The sequence below is a fragment of the Rhinoderma darwinii genome, chromosome 2, assembly GCF_050947455.1.
Source record: "Rhinoderma darwinii isolate aRhiDar2 chromosome 2, aRhiDar2.hap1, whole genome shotgun sequence".
NCBI lineage: Eukaryota > Metazoa > Chordata > Amphibia > Anura > Rhinodermatidae > Rhinoderma > Rhinoderma darwinii.
The window spans coordinates 359,725,740-359,745,181 of NC_134688.1; the positions used below are offsets into that span (position 1 = coordinate 359,725,740).

Genomic DNA, 19,442 nt, shown 5'->3' on the forward strand with positions numbered 1-19,442 from the left:
CCATAAAGGAGACTTTACCTACCGACCCAGTAAATATTAGATTATGTTGCTACGCTAATAAAGGCTGAATTATTTGAGTTCAATAACTTATTCTATATTATCACTAGAGAGTAACGTAAAGAGGGTTAGTGAAGAGAATAAACGTGTTCCTTTAAAATAAGGATGGATTCAAACAATGTAACATAGTTGGTAAAATAAAAAAAAAAAGACATAACTCCTTCTAGTTTAACCTATAATACTGTACTTTTGAACCAGAAGATGGCAAAACAACCCCTATAGGGCAATAGATCATTGTCCTACCCAACTGCAATATGACATCGGATCAGAATAAACCCCTGATTAAACCACCCATCTCTGGTTATCTGTCATATATAACATAATAATATTGCTTTCAATAAAGACATCCATGCCCCATAAAAACTTCCCCTGGCAGAGAGTTCCATAGTCACTGCTCTTACAGTAAAGAATCCCTTTCAATGTTTGTGTAGAAACGGTCTCTCCTCTCCAGACGTACTGGATGCCCCCTTGTTAGGGCACGCTAAAAAAACCCGACATGTAAATGTGGCAAATACGCAACTGTTTCTTGTGAATCGCTTTTTAAAATACAGATGTTTGTGATGCGTTTTCCACATGTTTTTTGACGCATTTTGTGCGTGCTTTTTGCCTTTTTTTGGCACGCAACTAGGATTCCCAGTGGCTATGGCAACATTTAATTCCCATTGGATCCCATTCCCATTGACTTGAATGCGAAGCTTAATCAAGACTTTGTAGACGCGCATTTTGGTGCATAAAACGCGCCAAAATATTTGATATATTTAGGTCACCACTAAGATTTCCTTTTTGCAAACAAAATCTAAAATTTAGAAAAATTCCATATGCTGTTTGACTAGTGATTTTGATATATAGGTAACACTATCTTCTCATCATGTGCCTCTATGCCCCTGATGATGCACCCCATGATGCCTGGCACTAGTTGCTACAGTTTCGTTTGTTTCCACTAATATCCTCAACTAATTTCACACTGAGTATGTAGTGGTGACATTTGCTTTCCTTCCCAAGTGAATAGCCTACTTTGTTGTTGTTTGATATAATTTGCCCCTTCTCTGCCCATACCTCCAATTTATCTAAATCCATCTGAATAATATAACCTTTTATATATGTACCGATAACATCTAACATTTCACGTGTTTTAGGTGCATTAATTTTAAAACCGTAGCATGCCCTATCATTTCCAATTTGAGTTTAATTGCTGAAAATGTGATAATCATTCTTTGGCCCTGTTCACACAGATTTTTTTGCAGGCAAAAAAAATATGCCTCAAAATTCCATCTGGAATCTTGAGGCAGATTTTGACCTGCCTGCACGCCGTTTGCTGCGTTTTTCACTGCGGACAAAAAACACATGGAAAAACGATTTCTCTGCTTCCCATGTCAATTGGAGGTCAGACACGGAAATGCCAAAAGAAAGGGCATGACGCTGTTTTTTTTCCACTCGTGAAAATCAATGGGAGGTGGAATTCGGACGTTTTTTTTACACGGTTTCCGCTGTGTGAACAGGGCCTTTATATTATGGAAGTCATGCTGGTGCAATAGAAACAGTTATAGGAGCAACTTCTGGGGAAATAGAATGTTAAAGAGGCTCTGTCACCAGATTATAAGTGCCCCGTCTCCTACATAATCTGATCGCCGCTGGAATGTAGATAACAGCAGTGGTTTTTATTTTGAAAAACGATCATTTTTGAGCAAGTTATGAGCAATTTTAGATTTAGTTTCTTAATGCCCAACTGGGCGTGTTTTTACTTTTGACCAAGTGGGTGTTGTAAAGAAGTGTATGAGGCTGACCAATCAGTGACCAATCATTGACATACACTTCTCATTGTTCCAGCCCAGAATGATCCACAGCACAGTGAGATTGTGCAGTGAAAGAAGCTGGGCTGGAACAATGAGAAGTGTATGACACAGATTGGTCAGCCTCATACACTTCTTTACAACACCCACTTGGTCAAAAGTAAAAACACGCCCAGTTGGGCATTAAGAAACTAAATCTAAAATTGCTCATAACTTGCTCAAAAATGATCGTTTTTCAAAATAAAAACCACTGCTGTTATCTACATTCCAGCACCGATCAGATTATGTAGGAGACGGGGCACTTATAATCTGGTGACAGAGCCTCTTTAACTCTAAACTTTAAAGAGGCTCTGTCACCAGATTATCAAATCCCTATTTCCTATTGAATGTGAAGTTTTTTGTTTTGTTTTTAAAAACGATAATTTTTGCCCAAGTTATGAGCAGTTTTATATTTATGCAAATGAGCTTTTCAATGGACAACTGGGCGTGTTTTCTCGTTTTACTAACTGGGCGTGTATTGAGTTTTTACGAACTGGGCGTGTATTGTGTTTTTACCAACTGGGCATTGTGAATAGAAGTGTATGACACTGACGAATCAGCATCATACACTTCTCATCGTTCCCACCCAGCTTCTTTCACTGCAGACATACAGCGTGATGTCACCCACAGGTCCTTCAACATTGTCGTCGGACAAAGAAGATACATCGGCTCCAGGCATCCAAAAGGTTAATATGCTCGTCTCTAGGGAGTTTGCTATGCTTACCTGCACTGAACCCTCTGACGCCTGGAGCTGATGTGTCTTCTCTCTTCCGACGCCAAGGTTGAAGGACCTGTGGGTGACGTCACGCTGTGTGTCAGCAGTGAAAGAAGCTGGCTGGGAATGATGACATCACCCACAGGTCCTTCAACCTTGGAGAGAAGACACAACAGCTCCAGGCGTCAGAGGGTACAGTGCAGGGTATGTGCGGGTAAGCATAGTAAACTCCCTAGAGACGAGCATATTAACCTTTAGGACGCCTGGATCCGATGTATCATCTTTGTCCGACGACAATGTTGAAGGACCTGTGGGTGACGTCACGCTATATGTCTGCAGTGAAAGAAGCTGGGTGGGAGCGATGAGAAGTGTATGATGCTGATTTTTCAGCGTCATACACTTCTATTCACAACGCCCAGTTGGTAAAAACACAATACAGGCCAAGTTGGTAAAACGAGAAAACACGCCCAGTTGTCCATTGAAAAGCTCATTTGCATAAATATAAAATTGCTCATAACTTGGGCAAAAATGATCGTTTTAAAAAAAAACAAACGTTGCTGTTATCTACATTGCAGCGCCGATCACATTCCATAGGGATTTGATAATCTGGTGACAGAGCCTCTTTAAGCTCTCTTCCTTGCCTGATGTAACATCAGGTGACATACTAGTCCTTCTCAATGAATTAGAATATCATCAAAAAGTTAATTTATTTCAGTAATTCAATTCAAAAAGTGAAACTCCTATATAATATAGATTCATTACACACAGAGTGATCTATTTCCAGCATTTTTTCTTTTAATGTTGATGATTATGGGAACAGTTAATGAAAACCCAAAATGTAGTATCTCAGAAAATTTGAATATTAATTAAATCCAATTTCAAAAATGATTTTTAATTCCAAAATGTTGTCCTACTGAGAAGTATGTACAGTATATGCGCTCAATACTTGGTCGGGCTCCTTTTGCATGAATTACTGCATCAATGCGGCGTGGCATGGAGGTGATCAGCCTGTGACACTGCTGAGGTGTTATGGAAGCCCAGGTTGCTTTGATAGGGGCCTTCAGCTCGTCTGCATTGTTGGGTCTGGTGTCTCATCTTCCTCTTGACAATGCCCCATATATTCTCTATGGGGTTTAGGTCAGGCGAGTTTGCTGGCCAATCAAACCCCGTGATACTGTGGTTATTAAACCAGGTATTGGTACTTTTGTCAGTGTGGGCAGGTGCCAAGTCCTGCTGGAAAATGAAATCCGCATCTCCATAAAGCTTGTCAGCAGAGGGAAGCATGAATTGCCCTAAAATTTCCTGGTAGATGGCTACGCTGACTCTGGACTTGATATAACACAGTGGACCAACACTAGCAGAAGACATGGCTCCCCAAACCGTCACTGACTGTGGAAACTTCACACTGGAGCACAAGCAACTTGGATTGACGCCTCTCCCCTCTTCCTCCAGGCTCTGGGACCTTGATTTCCAAATGAAATGCAAAATTTACTTTCATCTGAAAACAGGACTTTTGACCACTGAGCAACAGACCAGTCCTTTTAAAGGCTTAGGAAACCTTTGCAGGTGTTTTATGTTGATTCACTGATTAGAGTGTGACACCATCCCACGCTACTGACTGTGGATGCACTGTCCTGGAAACCCTCTCAGGGCCTTCAGATAACCGCACCTCAGTGAGTGAGGAGGCAGCTGCTGCTGCATATTTCGGTGTGTGGCTACATTGGGACCCCTGCTTTAACGACGCACACGCTGCTGTACTGCACTACACGAACTGCTGGCTGGACCCTCTCCTCCTCTCCCCCCCCCCCCCTTCCCTGTGTCCCAACAGTCTGGGACCACTCTGGAACTTAGTGCTTCTAATATGGGAGGTAATAGGGGAAAAAAGTGGAAGAGTAAATCCTTGGCAGGACACTCTGCCCCCCAGTCTGGTGGTGACTCTGTAATGGAGGATCCTCCATTTCACTCCCTGGCTGATATGGATGCTGGTTCATCAGGTGCCAATATCACTAAAATTCAAGCTCAGGCGGCAAAGAAACTTGAGCAGTTTTCCAGACCTCTGCGCTTACCTGCATCTCCTGATCCTTCAGTATCCATGTTTGATGGCACCCTGAGTCCACCGAGACCACTGTCCCCACAAGACCAGCCTGTCTCCTCACATGTGGATGTAAAATTTGTGGAATTGCTGACGGCTATCAATTCCTGTCAGTCTAAGCTCGTTACCAAGGTTGATGAACTGCGACAGGATCTTGTTATACTGAGGCATGATATGCAGAAAATCAGTGAATGTACGACTGATAATGAGCGCAGAATCTCTGAGGAGGACTGGCGGGAGGTGGAATCCTCTTTTTTTTTGATTCGGTGGTAAGTGCGCGGGACTTTCTCATACAATCTCGGTTTTTGCATAGAATCTATTACACGCCAGTTAGGCTTAAGAGGATGGAGACATTGGCTTCGGATAGTTGTTTTTGCTGCCAGTCGGAGGTCGGTACCTATCTACATTGTGTGTGGTTGTGTCCCAGAGTTGCCCCCTTTTGGTCGGAGGTAGTGGAATTTCTTCATACCCATTATGAGTTACCGCGACTTCTTACCCCTCAGATGTACTTCTTGGGAATTATGGATGAAGTTACACAAAACCACTATAATAAGATATTCTTTCGCTTTGTTCTCTTTTGTGCCCGGAAGATTGTAATTATGGCTTGGAAGAATACTGAATGTCCGAGTTTACTACACTGGCAGCAACTAGTGAATATATATACCCATGTATAAAAAAACTATACCTGAGCAGAAAATGTCCAGATGGTTGGAGACTCTAGAAACTGCTGTTTAGTGGTCGCTTGAGAGTGTCGGAGCTGGGGGGGGGGGGTGTTAGAGCACAAGGATGACTGTGAGTGAATGTTAGTCAGGCTTTCGGAGATGATAATTTTGCATATCCTGTCAATGTCATACAACGCATTTGCTCTGGGTTGACATTTTTATACGGTACTAATGCTTTTCTGAATGTCTTTGTTTTGTATTGATTGTATATTGGTACGTGTTTTGTACAACACAAGTTTTGAAAATACAGCCTTTTTAAAAAAAAAAGAAGAGAAGTGTGATACCTTTTCTCTCCACAACACCTAGGTCAAAAAGTAAAAACACGCCCATTTGGGCATTAAGAAAGTCATTAGCATAAATCTAAAATAGGTCATAACTCCGTCAAAATTGATGGTTTTTCTAAATAAAAAACACTGCTGTAATCTACATTACAGCGCTGATCACATCATGTACAAGATAGGCCACTTATAATGTGGTGACAGAGCCTCTTTAACACTGAGAAGGAAAACCAGAAGAAACTCATTCAAACATGCAAAGATAAGATAAAATTATAAATATTCTTCCCTTGTTGGAAAGTGGGCATGACACAATTTTAACAATAACTCCCAACAAGATCCCCATTCTACTGCGAAAAGATTTGGGGAAGAGTTAAAGACTGGGTGTCCCTAAAACAGTGAGGCTTACCGAAAATTGTATAATTATTTGTTTGTTCTATTCCAGCCGTCATGCAAACCTTTCGGGATCTTATTTGGCTTTGCCCACAGTGCACAACTTTAGTATGCCAAGCAGTTCCTGGCTGTGAAGAGAATATCCAGGATAATGAGGTACTCGATGAATACAGTAATAATCTTCTTGGACCCTTTTAATTGTCAAAACTGCAAACTTTCTACATTTAGGTTTCTGTGTATATTCATGGTGATTAATCACATAATGTATCCTTAGGGAAAGCAGGCATTGATATGGCTCCTGGGCATGCATGGAGAGCTTATTCCAAATGCACCCTACATCTTAGAGGACTATGCGGATAATGTTAAAACGGAGATCTCCCCAACAGTGAAAATGGAACTCCTCACTGCTCTTGTGCGACTGTTTGTGTCTCGACCAGCTGAGTGTCAGGACATGCTGGGACGTCTGATTTATTATTGTATAGGTATTGTATAGATTTTGTATACTCACATGTTCCTGTATTTCTTGTTGATCTGGAGTTTATGCTCTGATGTGACCTACACCTATTATTTCATAAAGTGACAAATCTGTATTTTGACATAGTTGCTACTTATGAAGGCATATATTGAGGAACTTGTAAAATATTGTATTATTTTCTTTAGATACTTTTACTTTTTCATATATTATATGCTTTTATTGAGGTATTACGGTACATTGCAAAATAACATAAAGCCCAAAGAACAAGCATTTAAAGGGTTATCCCACCATTAAATATCATATTAGTTGTATAGATCATAAAAAAAGAACAATGTTTGCTTTTTATATGCTGTTCAAACAAACGCACCAGTAAAGAGTTATGACCTTTATTTACACAGTATGGCGCCACCTGGTGTTCAAAGTGTGTAGCAGTGTGCACAACCAATGTGTGTGAGAGTTATTAGTCGGCAGTACTCATATATAGTATCCGAGCTATTACATACATTGGCGCCTGTGGCTTTATAGCGTTGTATATCTTGATGGTACTAAGTGCATTTACAGTCACAAACAAAAATTCTATCAAGGAGAGAAGAAATTCATGGCACTCACCATTTAAAAAAAGCATCTCTTTTTTTATTTTAGCATATCCATGCAAGTATAAGGATGGGAAACAAAAAAAACAGCAGACAGCCAATGTGCTCGTTCACCTACTGAGCGAAGTGCTGTTAGACCCGCATTCTCAGTTATTCTCCACACAACAAGGTCTCTACCTAGTGATCCTCTGTTCACTGCAGAGTAGCCAATACAAATGGCTTTCTCCCTGCTTTTCAGGGAAGGACCATAGTCTCTGCAGTAGCATGGCAGGACCGCGCTCTTCTAGAAAACGGATGTCTAAAATCTCTAATGTATGGCCAGGTTTAGGCAAGAGTGTCCAGAGAGAGGTCCGTAAATCATAGTCAAAAAGTAATGCAGCAGCCCCATTACCACTTCACAAACAAAAGGGACATTGCAGTACAAGAGTGTGAAGTATACAGTATCCAGGCACCAGGTTTATCTTGTACTGGAGATATAAAAAACCTGTAACCCTGATCCAGGTAGAAGGAGAATGGGGTATTGGTTTAATTTACTGACTTAAAAGGGTACTCCCATCTTGAACATTAATAGCATATCCATAGGATATGCTATAAATGTCCGATTGAAGCGGGTCCCACCTCTGTGACCCACACCTATCTCTATAACAGGGCCTACTAACCCCTATCCTACCTGCTGGCGCCAGCCACTGACCTACTAGGTGGCCAGGAGTAAAGAAACAGCCGAGCTTGCTGAGCTACGCTGTTTCCATTACTCCTATTGTAGTGAATGGGAGTAATGGAAACCGCATAACACAGCCAGCTAAGCTGTTTCTTCCATAACTCCCATTCTCAGAAACAGCAGCGCTCAGCAAGCTCGGATGTTTCCAGACTCACGGTTACCTCATAAATCAGTGAACAACGACCAGCGACAGGCGAAGAAGGTAGGATGGGATCAGGGGGCCATGTTCTAGAGACTGGTGCATGTCCCAGAGGTAGGACCCGTGTCTTTCAGACATTTATGACATATCCTGTGGATATGCCATAAATATATAAGCTGGAAATACACTTTTAAAGGGGTTGTCCAGCATTAGAAAAACATGGCTGCTTTCTATAAAAAATAGCACCAAATCTGTCCACATATTGCAGTTCAAACCCATTTACTCCAATTTAGCTTCGCTACAATACCAGACACAACCCATGGACAGGTGTGGCGCTGGTTTTTTGGAAGAAAGCAGACATGTTTATCTAATCATGGAAAAAAATGAAGATAATGTAATAGATGTACCTGCACATTGGAGTGGCAAGGTACATGCTCGACCACCGTTCCAGTCAAGCACCTACTCGCTGGGGGGAGCAGTGAGGAGCAACGGGAGGATTGGAACACCCGTTGTGGTGTTTGGTGGTGGTTCCAGTAGTGGGGCCCCCAATGACCAGACACTTATTACGTACATATCCTGTGGATAAGTGATAATTGGCCATTCTGGAAATATCCATTTAAGAAGCACTCTGGCCTTGCTTTTTCTGACTATTCCTAGTTGATATATGAGCACAGAAGAGATGCTGACATGACACTTCTTATAAAGCTGATTGTATATAGGAGTTCTGAGACACATTATTTTTTTGTTTTCTATAGTAAAACATATATTTCCATGTGGATCTTGATATTAATGTCTAGCTGCTTTGGCTACCAGTATCTTTATATCCAGTCTACAGTTCATGGACAACATTGCTAAATATTAAATTGCAGTGTCCATTAATGCAATGACTATTTCTTGACAGAAGAAGAAACTAACATGGCAGTACGTGATCGAGGTCTCTTCTACTATAGACTTTTATCCTCTGGAATTAATGAAGTGAAGAAAGTTCTCAGTGGTCCAAAGTCTGACTCGTCATTGGGAGTCTTAGTAGACAGGACAGAGCAACCAATTAATAGTTGGGTACCAGTATTTAACACTTTGGCTCCATTATATGATAAAGAGCTATGGGAGTCTATTACAGGCAAATGTGAGCTACCCATTGTGAGCAATCCAAATACCAAACCTCTTGTAGAAGGTAAGTGTGTGTCTTTTCATGATAGCCTTTTCCGTTACCTAACATTGTAGCGTGCTCCAGATAGAAGTATTTTCTTACATTTGGTCCTGTCAGATTTAGAATGTAATTATTTAGCCAACTATCATCCAGTTATTATAAAAATTCTGGAACTTATTAGGCAAATTTCTCAATATTATTTTTATTTTACAATAGATTTTCATACACCTTTGGGCTCTCAAGAGACTCCTGATTCAATTACACTTGTCAGTGATATTGAAATGACCCCAGAACTATTTGAGAAAAAATGGATTTCTCTAACCACAGACAATTGCTGGGATATCGAATGGAAGAGAGATGTTGAACCAGATCTCCTACAGTCTTCTCTTCATGTGTTGAACGTTTACACCATTGCCAAAAGCAAAGCTGGTGCACCGCCATGGAAGTCCTATTTATATGCACAAGACAGCAAAGATAATGTGTTTCTTGTTGAATTAATGCTCTGTACAGATTCATATTTCCTAAAAACTACCGTGAAACAGGAAACCGAAAACGAGACTGCACTTAATGACTTTGTATCACTTTTACAACGTGCAGTTTCTGCCGTGCTGGAACTTTCCATCTGAAAGGATCACTAATACCGGACAATTTCTGCGTGTCTGAGTGATGATATTCCAACTTTTGTACTTGCAGCGTATGTAATATAATGGACAGTCATCTCACTGTTGTGGATCACACCTTCTCATTAACAAACTAAGTGGCAACATGTATTAAAAAAAAAAAACCCTGTTGGGTGACGGACCTCTTTCATTTAGAGCATCGGTTTGATATCTTACTAGATCTATACTAATGCGAGTAATTGTATCCACTAAAGTGCCAGACACGGGGGTTAGAAAGTGGGGTCACATGATGTATTACATGATCCCTCTGTCAGTTAGCAGCTTGGAAAAATAGAACATGAAATACTCCACAATGTGTCCAAAATATGAAAGACGAGGAACATGGGATACAGTCTGTCAGAGTTGCTGACGGACTGAAAGGGATCATGTGTCTCCATGGAACAAGGAAGTGAATTTTTCCTTGTTTTAGATTTTGTGGGCCTATTTAAAGAGTGTAATTATTCCCACAAGTATAAGCTAATGGTGTAGATAGATGCAATGAACGGGCACCACTAAAAAATTGGGGTGCTGAAAATATGTAAAAGACTATACACTAATTGTAAAAGAACACATTGGAGAGATGCACATGCCCATCTATCATAGTATATATATATATATATATATATATATATATATATATATATTATTATTATTTACAATATTCCACAGGCTTTTAGTAAAAATATTCAAAATTCACCCGTTATAAAGTGTGAAAAGTACAAGGGGGAAACCAAAATTGTATTCAAATATAAAAACCAATACAAAAAGTGACTAGAAGAGTAAATACAGGTCACAACATCATAATTGATATAATCAATCAGAAACAAGTATTTTTTTCTGATGGAGTATATGAATTATGATTCTTTTTATTTTTTATAGAACACTTAAAAAATAGACTCAACAAGACAACCAACATGCAGACTGTACTAAACCATTTATATATTTCTACCTAAAGTCCTTGTAGATAGGTAGAAAAGTTGAAGCCAAACTTCCCTACTTCTTGGCAGCAGATCTGTACAGCACTGCAGCTTTTCCTGCGTAGCGCCATGGCTGTGCAGGCGCTGTGTTGGTACTGCAATTCAGCCCCATTCACTTTGCCCCTTCATCCTCCTTACTGGTGGGGGTCTTCGTGGTTATGCTCCCATCAATCTGAATGTGACGTCACATCCTACGATATATCCTGTGGCCAGAATAGCCCTTTAATTGTTCCGTTTTAATCAAATGAGAGAGCTTCAAATTATGTATCTGTGGAGCATTTTGCACTGCAGCAGCGTACAGACTGGGCGAGGAACCCAATACAGCTTCTATGTATCCAGTATCCATAGAAGCTGTATCTGAAATAGTAAAAATAATTAATAAAAACAAATTTAAAAAAAGTTGCACAAAACACTAATACACTGTTTTTTTAGTAAAAAATTAATAAAAAAAACAGTGTTCAAAGGTTTACATAGCCTTTAAAGGGCTATTCACATCACAGAAAGTGATTGGTATATTCTAGCAACACTGGTACCCCCTCCAATTTAGTGAATATTGCTGTGCTTTAGGGAACGCCGCTGTGCAGGGATAAACTGCTGCGACGTATTCAAACTCATGACTAGTGATCTGTCTGCATGGACCACACCGATCAGAAAGTGATGACATATCCTACTGATATGTCATTACTTTCTATGATATAAATAACCACTCACCATTCATATAAAATTGAGGGATTACAGCGACTTTTGGGTGACCTCAATGAAAAAGAAAGTTATGAGTGGCCTTGTAGAAGTCGCAAATAATCCAGCATGGACATAAATTCCACTAAAGTTGCAGCCATTCATGAATATTCCCCATTGTGTCTTTGTATACTTGCCTTGGGTGCAAGTGGTTTTAGAAGGCAGCCATGACAACAAGACATTCACGCTTCATGAACCTTCTTTAAATAGGCACTGCACTTTGAACAAACTTTGCATAAATATCAAACTTTTTAATATATCTTATTAGAGAAAAATGCCTCTTTCTCCACTTCTCAGACCCCCCCACTTTTAAGTGTTCACACTCTGAGTTTACTCTCATTTCTGTCTCAACCAGACATACTATCAGCTCACTGAAGGATCGAGTTATCGCTGCCAATATAATTCTATAGAGGAGGTAGCGGAAACAGAGTGAGAGACAGGCAGAGGCACATCTCTAAGTGTTATATTTCACCCCATGGGTCGATGCACAGCTACTCTGCTCATTACTACTAAGTAATCCCTGCCATGCTTCTGCAGCTTCTATATATGGACCTATAGAGATAGGAGAACAGAATTTCCTCTTCCCTATGTGCGCTGCATATAGAAGACATGATAGCAGTTAGGTCATATAATGACCAGAAATAATGTTATTCTTCATTTACACACATATGACAGCTTATTCTGAAAAGTCACCTGAAACGGCGGGTATGCTTTAAGTATTTGTTGTAATGCCCATGGGCGCGGACCATCAGGTTTACTTAACTTACTTATCCATGGATCAGTGAGCGATGGCCCGCATCTCCTCCTCAGGAGACGCCAGCGCTCACTTTTTCACTCAGCCATGTCCCGTAGGGTGCTCTTGCCCGCTCTCAAGGGGCCAGCACGCGCACCTGAATTAAAGACCAAATTAGCCCATGAGCACCCTGGATTATAAGAAGGGCCCTGCCCCTTCCTGCATTGCCTGAGCGTTGTTGTCGTTTACCTATTGTCGTCTTTGCAAATGGTCCCTTAGTGTTTCCTAGTTCCCAGTGTACCTGTGTCCCGTGCTATCCAGAACCAAGTGCCGTATAGAGTTGGAGTCGTGCTGCTCTGAGTGGTACGCCTGTCCTGTTACACCACGCCTGGTGTCTGCCTGCTGCCAGAGTCCCATTTGAGCCTGTCTTGTTACTGTCCGAAGTTACCACAGGTACACCTATTTGAACTATAGACTTTGTCCTGTGGCCAGCTGCCATATCGTTAAGGCGGTACGGCCCAGTGGATCCATGCACCCAACGTGACATTTGTACTTATTATTCAGCGCAAACTCTGCTAATAGAAGTAAACTACGAAGACTGACTGGTTCTCAGAACTGTAAGGTACACATTTCACTAGAAATTTGATTTTGACGTTCAGTCTTACCATTAAATTTTCACGAATAGACTACATTCAGTAGTCCAAAATATAAATCCCCTTTATCTGCAGATGTATTAACACTTAACCTTTATTTTTCACAATTAATAGCTTAATAATTCAATTTTTTTGCAAAAAATGTCTTACAATTGAAACACAAAAAAAAATCACTGGCATAGGACTGGAATTTTTTAAAATATAACTTTTACTGTAGAAAATTCATAAAAAAATGTGCATAAACACATATAAAAAAGCATTCATTCTTTATTCACTGCAATGTCAAATACTATAATTATCGTTGTTGATAAAGGAATGCAATCTTCATGCTTCCTCCCACTATTTGCAATATACTGTATATTTGCAATCAGCCACATTACAATTGGTAATACTATTAGTCTTCGAATAATTCCCACGACCTAAGAGATATTACACATAAAAAAAAGAGCTTGTTTAGGGTTTTAGTGTTTACCCCCCGACCCATTCTGTTGTCGGTTGGTCTTCATGCAAAAGATCTGGGCAGGTCCTTAATCGTTATTCTCCCGACGTGTTTCCTCAAGGCTAGGATTCATCAGGGGAGATCAAGCCATTAGAAAAAATTCTTCCATGGTGAGGAAGAGTAATTCATCAATATTTCAATAGTGGCTCTTGGATAAAAAAAAAGAGTTGCAGTGGCAAAGAAAAAGGGGGACCATGGCAACGATAATTAACCCCTTAAGGACGCAGCCTAGTTTTGGCCTTAAGGCTCAGAGCCCATTTTTCAAATCTGACAGATTTCACTTTATGTGGTAATAACGTTGGAATGCTTAAACCTACCCAAGCGATTCTGAGATTGTTTTCTCGTGACACATTGAGCTTCATGTTCGTGGTAAAATTTGGTCGATATATTCAGTGTTTATTGGTGAAAAATTGCAAAATTTAGAGAAAATTTTGAAAAAATTGCATTTTTCAGAATTTAAATGTATCTGCTTGTAAAACAGACGGTTATACCACCCAAAATAGTTACTAGTTCACATTTCCCATATGTCTACTTTAGATTGGCATCGTTTTTTGAACATTCTTTTATTTTTCTTGGACGTTACAAGGCTTAGAACATAAACAGCAATTTCTCATATTTTTAAGAAAATTTAAAAAGCCTTTTTTTTAAGGTACCTCTTGAGTTCTGAAGTGGCTTTGTGGGGCCTATGTATTAGAAACCCTGATAAAACACCCCATTTTAAAAACTAGACCCCTCAAAGTATTCAAAACAGCATTTAGAAAGTTTTTTAACCCTTCAGGCATTTCACAGGAATTAAAGCAAAGTGGAGGTGAAATTTGCAAATTTCATTTTTCTTGCTGAATTTCAATTTTATTCATTTTTTTTTCTGTAACACAGAAGGTTTTACCAGAGAAACACTACTAAATATGTATTGTCCAGATTCTGCAGTTTTTAGAAATGTCCCACATGTGGCCCTACTGCGCTCGTGGACTAAAACACAAGCCCTAGAAGCAAAGAAGCACCTAGTGCATTTTGAGTCCTCTTTTTTTATTAGAATATATTTTAGGCAGCATGCCAGGTTTGAAGAGGTGTTGAGGTGCCAAAACAGTAGGAATCCCCCAATAGTGACCCCATTTTGGAAACTACACCCCTCAAGGAATTCATTTAGGGTTGTTGTTACCATTTTGACCGCACAGTTTTTTCACAGCACGTATTTGAATTGGGCTGTGAAATGAAAAAAATGACATTTTTTCCAATAAAATGTCATTTGTGATCAAAATTTCTTATTTTCACAGGGAACAAAATACCCCATTTTGTTGCCCAATTTGTCCTTAGTGTGGCAATACCCCATTTGTGGTGATAAACTGCCGTTTGGGCCCATGGGAGGGCTCAGAAGGAAAGGAGTGCTATATGTTTGTTGGAGTCAAGATTTTGTTGGATTGGTTTTCGGGTGCCATGTCGCATTTGCAGAGCCCCAGAGGTATCAAAGCAATCGAAACCAACCACAAATGACCCCATTTTGGAAACTACACCCCTCAAGGAATTCATTTATGGGTGTTGTGACCATTTTGACCCCAGAAGGAAAGGACCACCATTTGGCCTACTGGGGATTTTCTAATGTGAAGTCATGTATGCAGAAGCCCCTGAGGTACCAGTACAGTTGAAACCCGCAAGAAGTGACCCCGTTTTAAAAACTACACCCTTAAGGCATTTATCTAGAGGTGTAGTGAGCATTTTGACCGGAGACCTACACCCCATAGACTGTAATGTGGGTTCTCCCGGGTATGGCAATACCCTACATGTGGCTGTTATCAGCTGCCTGGACACACAGCAGGGCTCAGAGGGGAAAGACGAGGGGGGATAAGCTGTGTGGAGTGCATCAAGGTAAGTCAAATTGGGGTAAATTATAAACCAAGGGATGTATGATAAATTTTAAAACACTCTTTCATACAGAGCTCTGGTTATTCGGGACACGTGTCACATTGATATATTGTGTCATCCATTATCGCCCTCTTATAGCAGACTTTGCACCTCTTTTGACTTTTTCCCTTCTTGCCAGTTTGGGGAACTTCTCCTGGAAAGTGTTGCCCTGGTACGATGCGTGTGGCCTCGCTTCCAGAAGTACTGGGTGCCCCCCCCCCCCTTCCTGGTCCCTAAAGATTAGGTTCTTGATAATCACCTCTTGAAATTCCAGGAAAGTTCCCGTCTGGCCTGCACATCGACGTAGCACGTACGCATTTTACAAAGCCATCTGTATGATGTGCACGGCCAGCTTCTTATACCACACCGCATAGCGCTGTAGGGCTTCAGTGCTTGATCTTACAAGTCCATCCCTCCCATGTACCTATTGTAGTCCAGGATGCAGTCTGGTTTGGGGGTGGCCTTTCCTTCATATAGCCTAAACCTGTAGGTATACCCTGATGCACTCTCACAGCTTATACATCTTCACGCCATACCTTGCCCTCTTACCCGGCAGGTACTCGCGGAATTGAACCCTCCCTTTAAAATGTACCAGGGACTCATCAATAGAAATACACTTCTCGGGGGAGTATGCTTGGGAAAACCGGGCACTGGAACGGTCTAATAGGGGTCTCCGTTTATACAAACGGTCAAAACTGGGGTCATCTCGGGGTGGGCACGGCTCATTATCAGTATAATGTAAGAAGCAAAGTATTGCCTCATTTATTTATTTTTTTAGGTTCCAGTTCAGTTCTGAAGTTGCTTTGAGGGGCCCATATATTAGAAACCCCTATGAAATACCCCATTTTAGAAACTAGACCCCTCAAAGTATTCACAACAGCATTTAGAAAGTTTATGAACCCTTTAGGTGTTTCACAGAAATTTAGAGCAAAGTAGAGGTGAAATTTACATTTTTTTTTTTGTCAGAAAATCCTCTTTATACCATTTTTTTTATAACACAAAAGGATTTACCAGAGAAACGCAAATTAATACGTATTTCCCAGATTCTGCAGTTTTTAGAAATATCCCACATGTGGCCCTAGTGCGGTAATGGACTGAAGCCCCGGCCTCAGAAGCAAAGGCGCACCTAGTGGATTTTGAGGCCTCTTTTTTTATTATGCACCATGTCCGGTTTGAAGAGGTCTTGTGGTGCCAAAACATTGGGAACCCCCCAAAAGTGACCCCAATTTGGAAACTAGACCCCTTGAGGAATCCATTGTAGTTTTCTTGGGGTGCATGCGGCTTTTTGATCAGTTTTTATTCTATTTTTAGGTGGCGTGGTGACTAAAAAACAGCAATTCTACTATTGTTTTTTTTTTCTTTTTTTTTTTACAGCGTTCACCGTGCGCTATAAATGACATATTCACTTTATTCTGCGGGGCGATACGATTACGGCGATACCAGATGTTTATAGTTTTTTTTTAATGTCTTATGGCGTTTGCACAATAAAATATGTTTTGTAAACAATCATTCACTTTTTGTGTTACCTTATTCTAAGAGCCAGAACGTTTTTATTTTTCAATCAATAAAGCCGTGCGAGGACTTCTTTTTTGTGTAACGAACTGTAGTTTCGATCAGCACCATTTTTAGGTACATGCGACTTTTTGATCTCTTTTTATTCCATTTTTTGGGAGGTGAAGTGACCAAAGAATTGTGATTGTGGTACGGTTTATTATTATTTTATTTTACGGCGTTCACCGTGCGGGATAAATAATGAAATAATTTTGTAGTTCAGCCCGTTACGGACGCGGCGATACCAATTATAGTTTATTTGTTTGTTTATATATTTTTATTAATAATAAAGGACTGATAAGGGAAAAGGGGGGATTTTTACTTTTATTACTTTTTAAATCTTTTATTTTCTTATTTTTACACATCTTTTTTTTTACTTTATTACTTTGTCCCACTAGGGGACATGAGGGCAGGAGGCCCTGATCGCTATTCTAATACACTGCACTACATGCGTAGTGCAGTGTATTAAAACTGTCAGCTACTCACTGACAGCAAGCATAGTGGGTCCTGACGTTGTCAGGACCCACTAGGCTTCCGTCTATGGCATAGCCGGACGCCATTGTTTGGTGTCCGGTTGCCATAGTCACCATCGCCGGCCGCTATCGCATAGCAGGCCGGCGATGGCAGCTTAACCCCTAAAAAGCTGCGATCTCTATAGAACGCGCCTTTTAAGGGGTTAATCAGCGGGGACACAGCGATCGGTCCCCGCTGTAGGAGCTGTGACAGCTGCTGAACAAGACAGCAGCGTCACAGCTCCTGTATGTGTCGGGAGGACGGCCGAAACGGCCGTTACTCCCGAGACGTACTATTACGTCATGGAGCGCGAATGATTCAGCTGCCATGACGTAATAGTACGTCAAGGAGCGGGAAGGGGTTAAAGTATTTGACATTGCAGTGAATATAGAATGAATCCTTTTTGTATATGTGTTTATGCTAATTTTTTATTAATTTTCTACAGTAAAAGTTATATTTAAAAAAAACTAGTCCTACTCTAGTGATTTTTCTGATTTATTGTGGAGGAAATCTGTCTGAAATCTATCCTTACAATGAGGGTCCTCCTCCAAGATTATATGTCTATCGCCAAGACTGTCCAGGCTTACTGTTGTACCTGCTGAGTACAGGTCAAATCTCCAAATGTGCACCTGAAGGGCCTACTCTGCTGAGCAGGGCCAGTGGCACAATTTATTACGGACCACAGATATGCACAGCTTAAGACCTTTGGCACTCCCGCTGTTGTGAAACTACAACTCCCAGCATTCCCTGACAGCCAAAGACTTATTATTTTTTTAATTAAGAAAAAACACCTCCTACATCTAAGCTAAATGTGGCAGACTAGGCTGTAGGTGCCTGCTTTCGTTGGATCGCAAGGTTATTCAGCTTGAATCCTCGCAAGTACCAGCGTGGGAGAGGTGACTGGGAATCTGTGCCTAGTTCCATTGACGTCTGGAAATCTCCAAGGCTTACCAAAAATGGATTCTAACAGATTCAAGGTGATATAGATTCTGGAGTTACATGTTACTATCAATTTGACCCCTAACTACTTGTGTAATACTATCCCAACAGGTAAGGTTGGCAGACAATACTATGGCCCTATCTACCATTGGTAGACATCCTATCTGGCTTAAACGCTGAGTCGCAGTTAATGCTTCCAAGTACAACCTCCAGGAGTTATAATATGAGTCAATAGACTCTTTGGGTCCGAGCTGAATAAAAGTATGGAGAGCTTCTCTGACAAGAAGGGATCATCATTACCGCATTCATTTATGGTAGACATATACCTTTCAAATGTGAAAAAACTTCCTCTGACGTCACTCCATAGCCCTTAACAAAGTCAATCAGGATTACCAAGCAGTCTAGGACTCTGCGTTAAGTCGCAGTTCCCCCTGGAGGCGGTGATTCAGATTCCTTTCCTGACTCCAGAAAGACCAAACTCCGACTCCAGATCCCTTCCTGTAGGGGGTGTCTACAAGTGTCTTCTGAAGCTGGCAAGGTATAACCTTTCCTACAGTTGAAAATCAGGCAGTCTGGCTAGTCAATACATTTTCATTCACTTCCTCTGGGAAGATATCCAGTACTGTTCCTTTAGATCACGTCATCCTGGATGTCTCCTTTCTACAGTTCCTAAAAAAAAGATCATAGAGTAGGTCCCTACTCATGGGAGAGAAACTGGAGTGTATTCTCCCGTAATTCTAGCTTCTAAGCCCTTGGGCAAATAGAGAATAGGTATCGACCTCCGATTCTTCAGGAAAAAGAAAATTCAAATAGGAAACCATTACATCCATGAAAAGGGGATTTCATGGCCTCCCTGGTCTGGATGGATGCGTACCTTCACATTGCCATTTTTTCTGCCTCACAGAAAATATCTAAGAACAGTTATTTAGATAAGAGGCAGTGTCAAGCACCCTGCAATTCACAGCTCTTCTGTTCAGGGTCTCTTCGGCTCCTCGCACCTTTTCTAAGGTGGTGACCGCTATAGTTGCCTGTAAGAACACAAGACGTATCTGTGGTTCTGTACCTGGAGAATTCATCTGATGTTCCATCTTCAAACCACTGTCCAGTAATTCCAACGCTATTG

The 19,442-nt window shown here is 40.8% G+C and overlaps 1 protein-coding gene across 5 annotated transcripts in view; it reads left to right on the forward strand.

Moving 5' to 3' along the window:
• The window catches only part of AP4B1 (adaptor related protein complex 4 subunit beta 1), a 44,656-nt gene extending 34,709 nt beyond the window's left edge, over positions 1–9,947 (forward strand). For all 5 annotated transcript variants that reach the window (XM_075853834.1, XM_075853837.1, XM_075853836.1 and 2 more), the window contains 4 exons: positions 6,136–6,239; positions 6,358–6,565; positions 8,910–9,182; positions 9,375–9,947. In XM_075853834.1, coding sequence (XP_075709949.1) covers positions 6,136–6,239; positions 6,358–6,565; positions 8,910–9,182; positions 9,375–9,784 — 995 coding nt within the window. In that variant the 3' untranslated portion in view covers positions 9,785–9,947. The remainder of the gene's footprint in view (positions 1–6,135; positions 6,240–6,357; positions 6,566–8,909; positions 9,183–9,374) is intronic.
• The last annotated feature ends 9,495 nt before the right edge of the window (positions 9,948–19,442 follow it).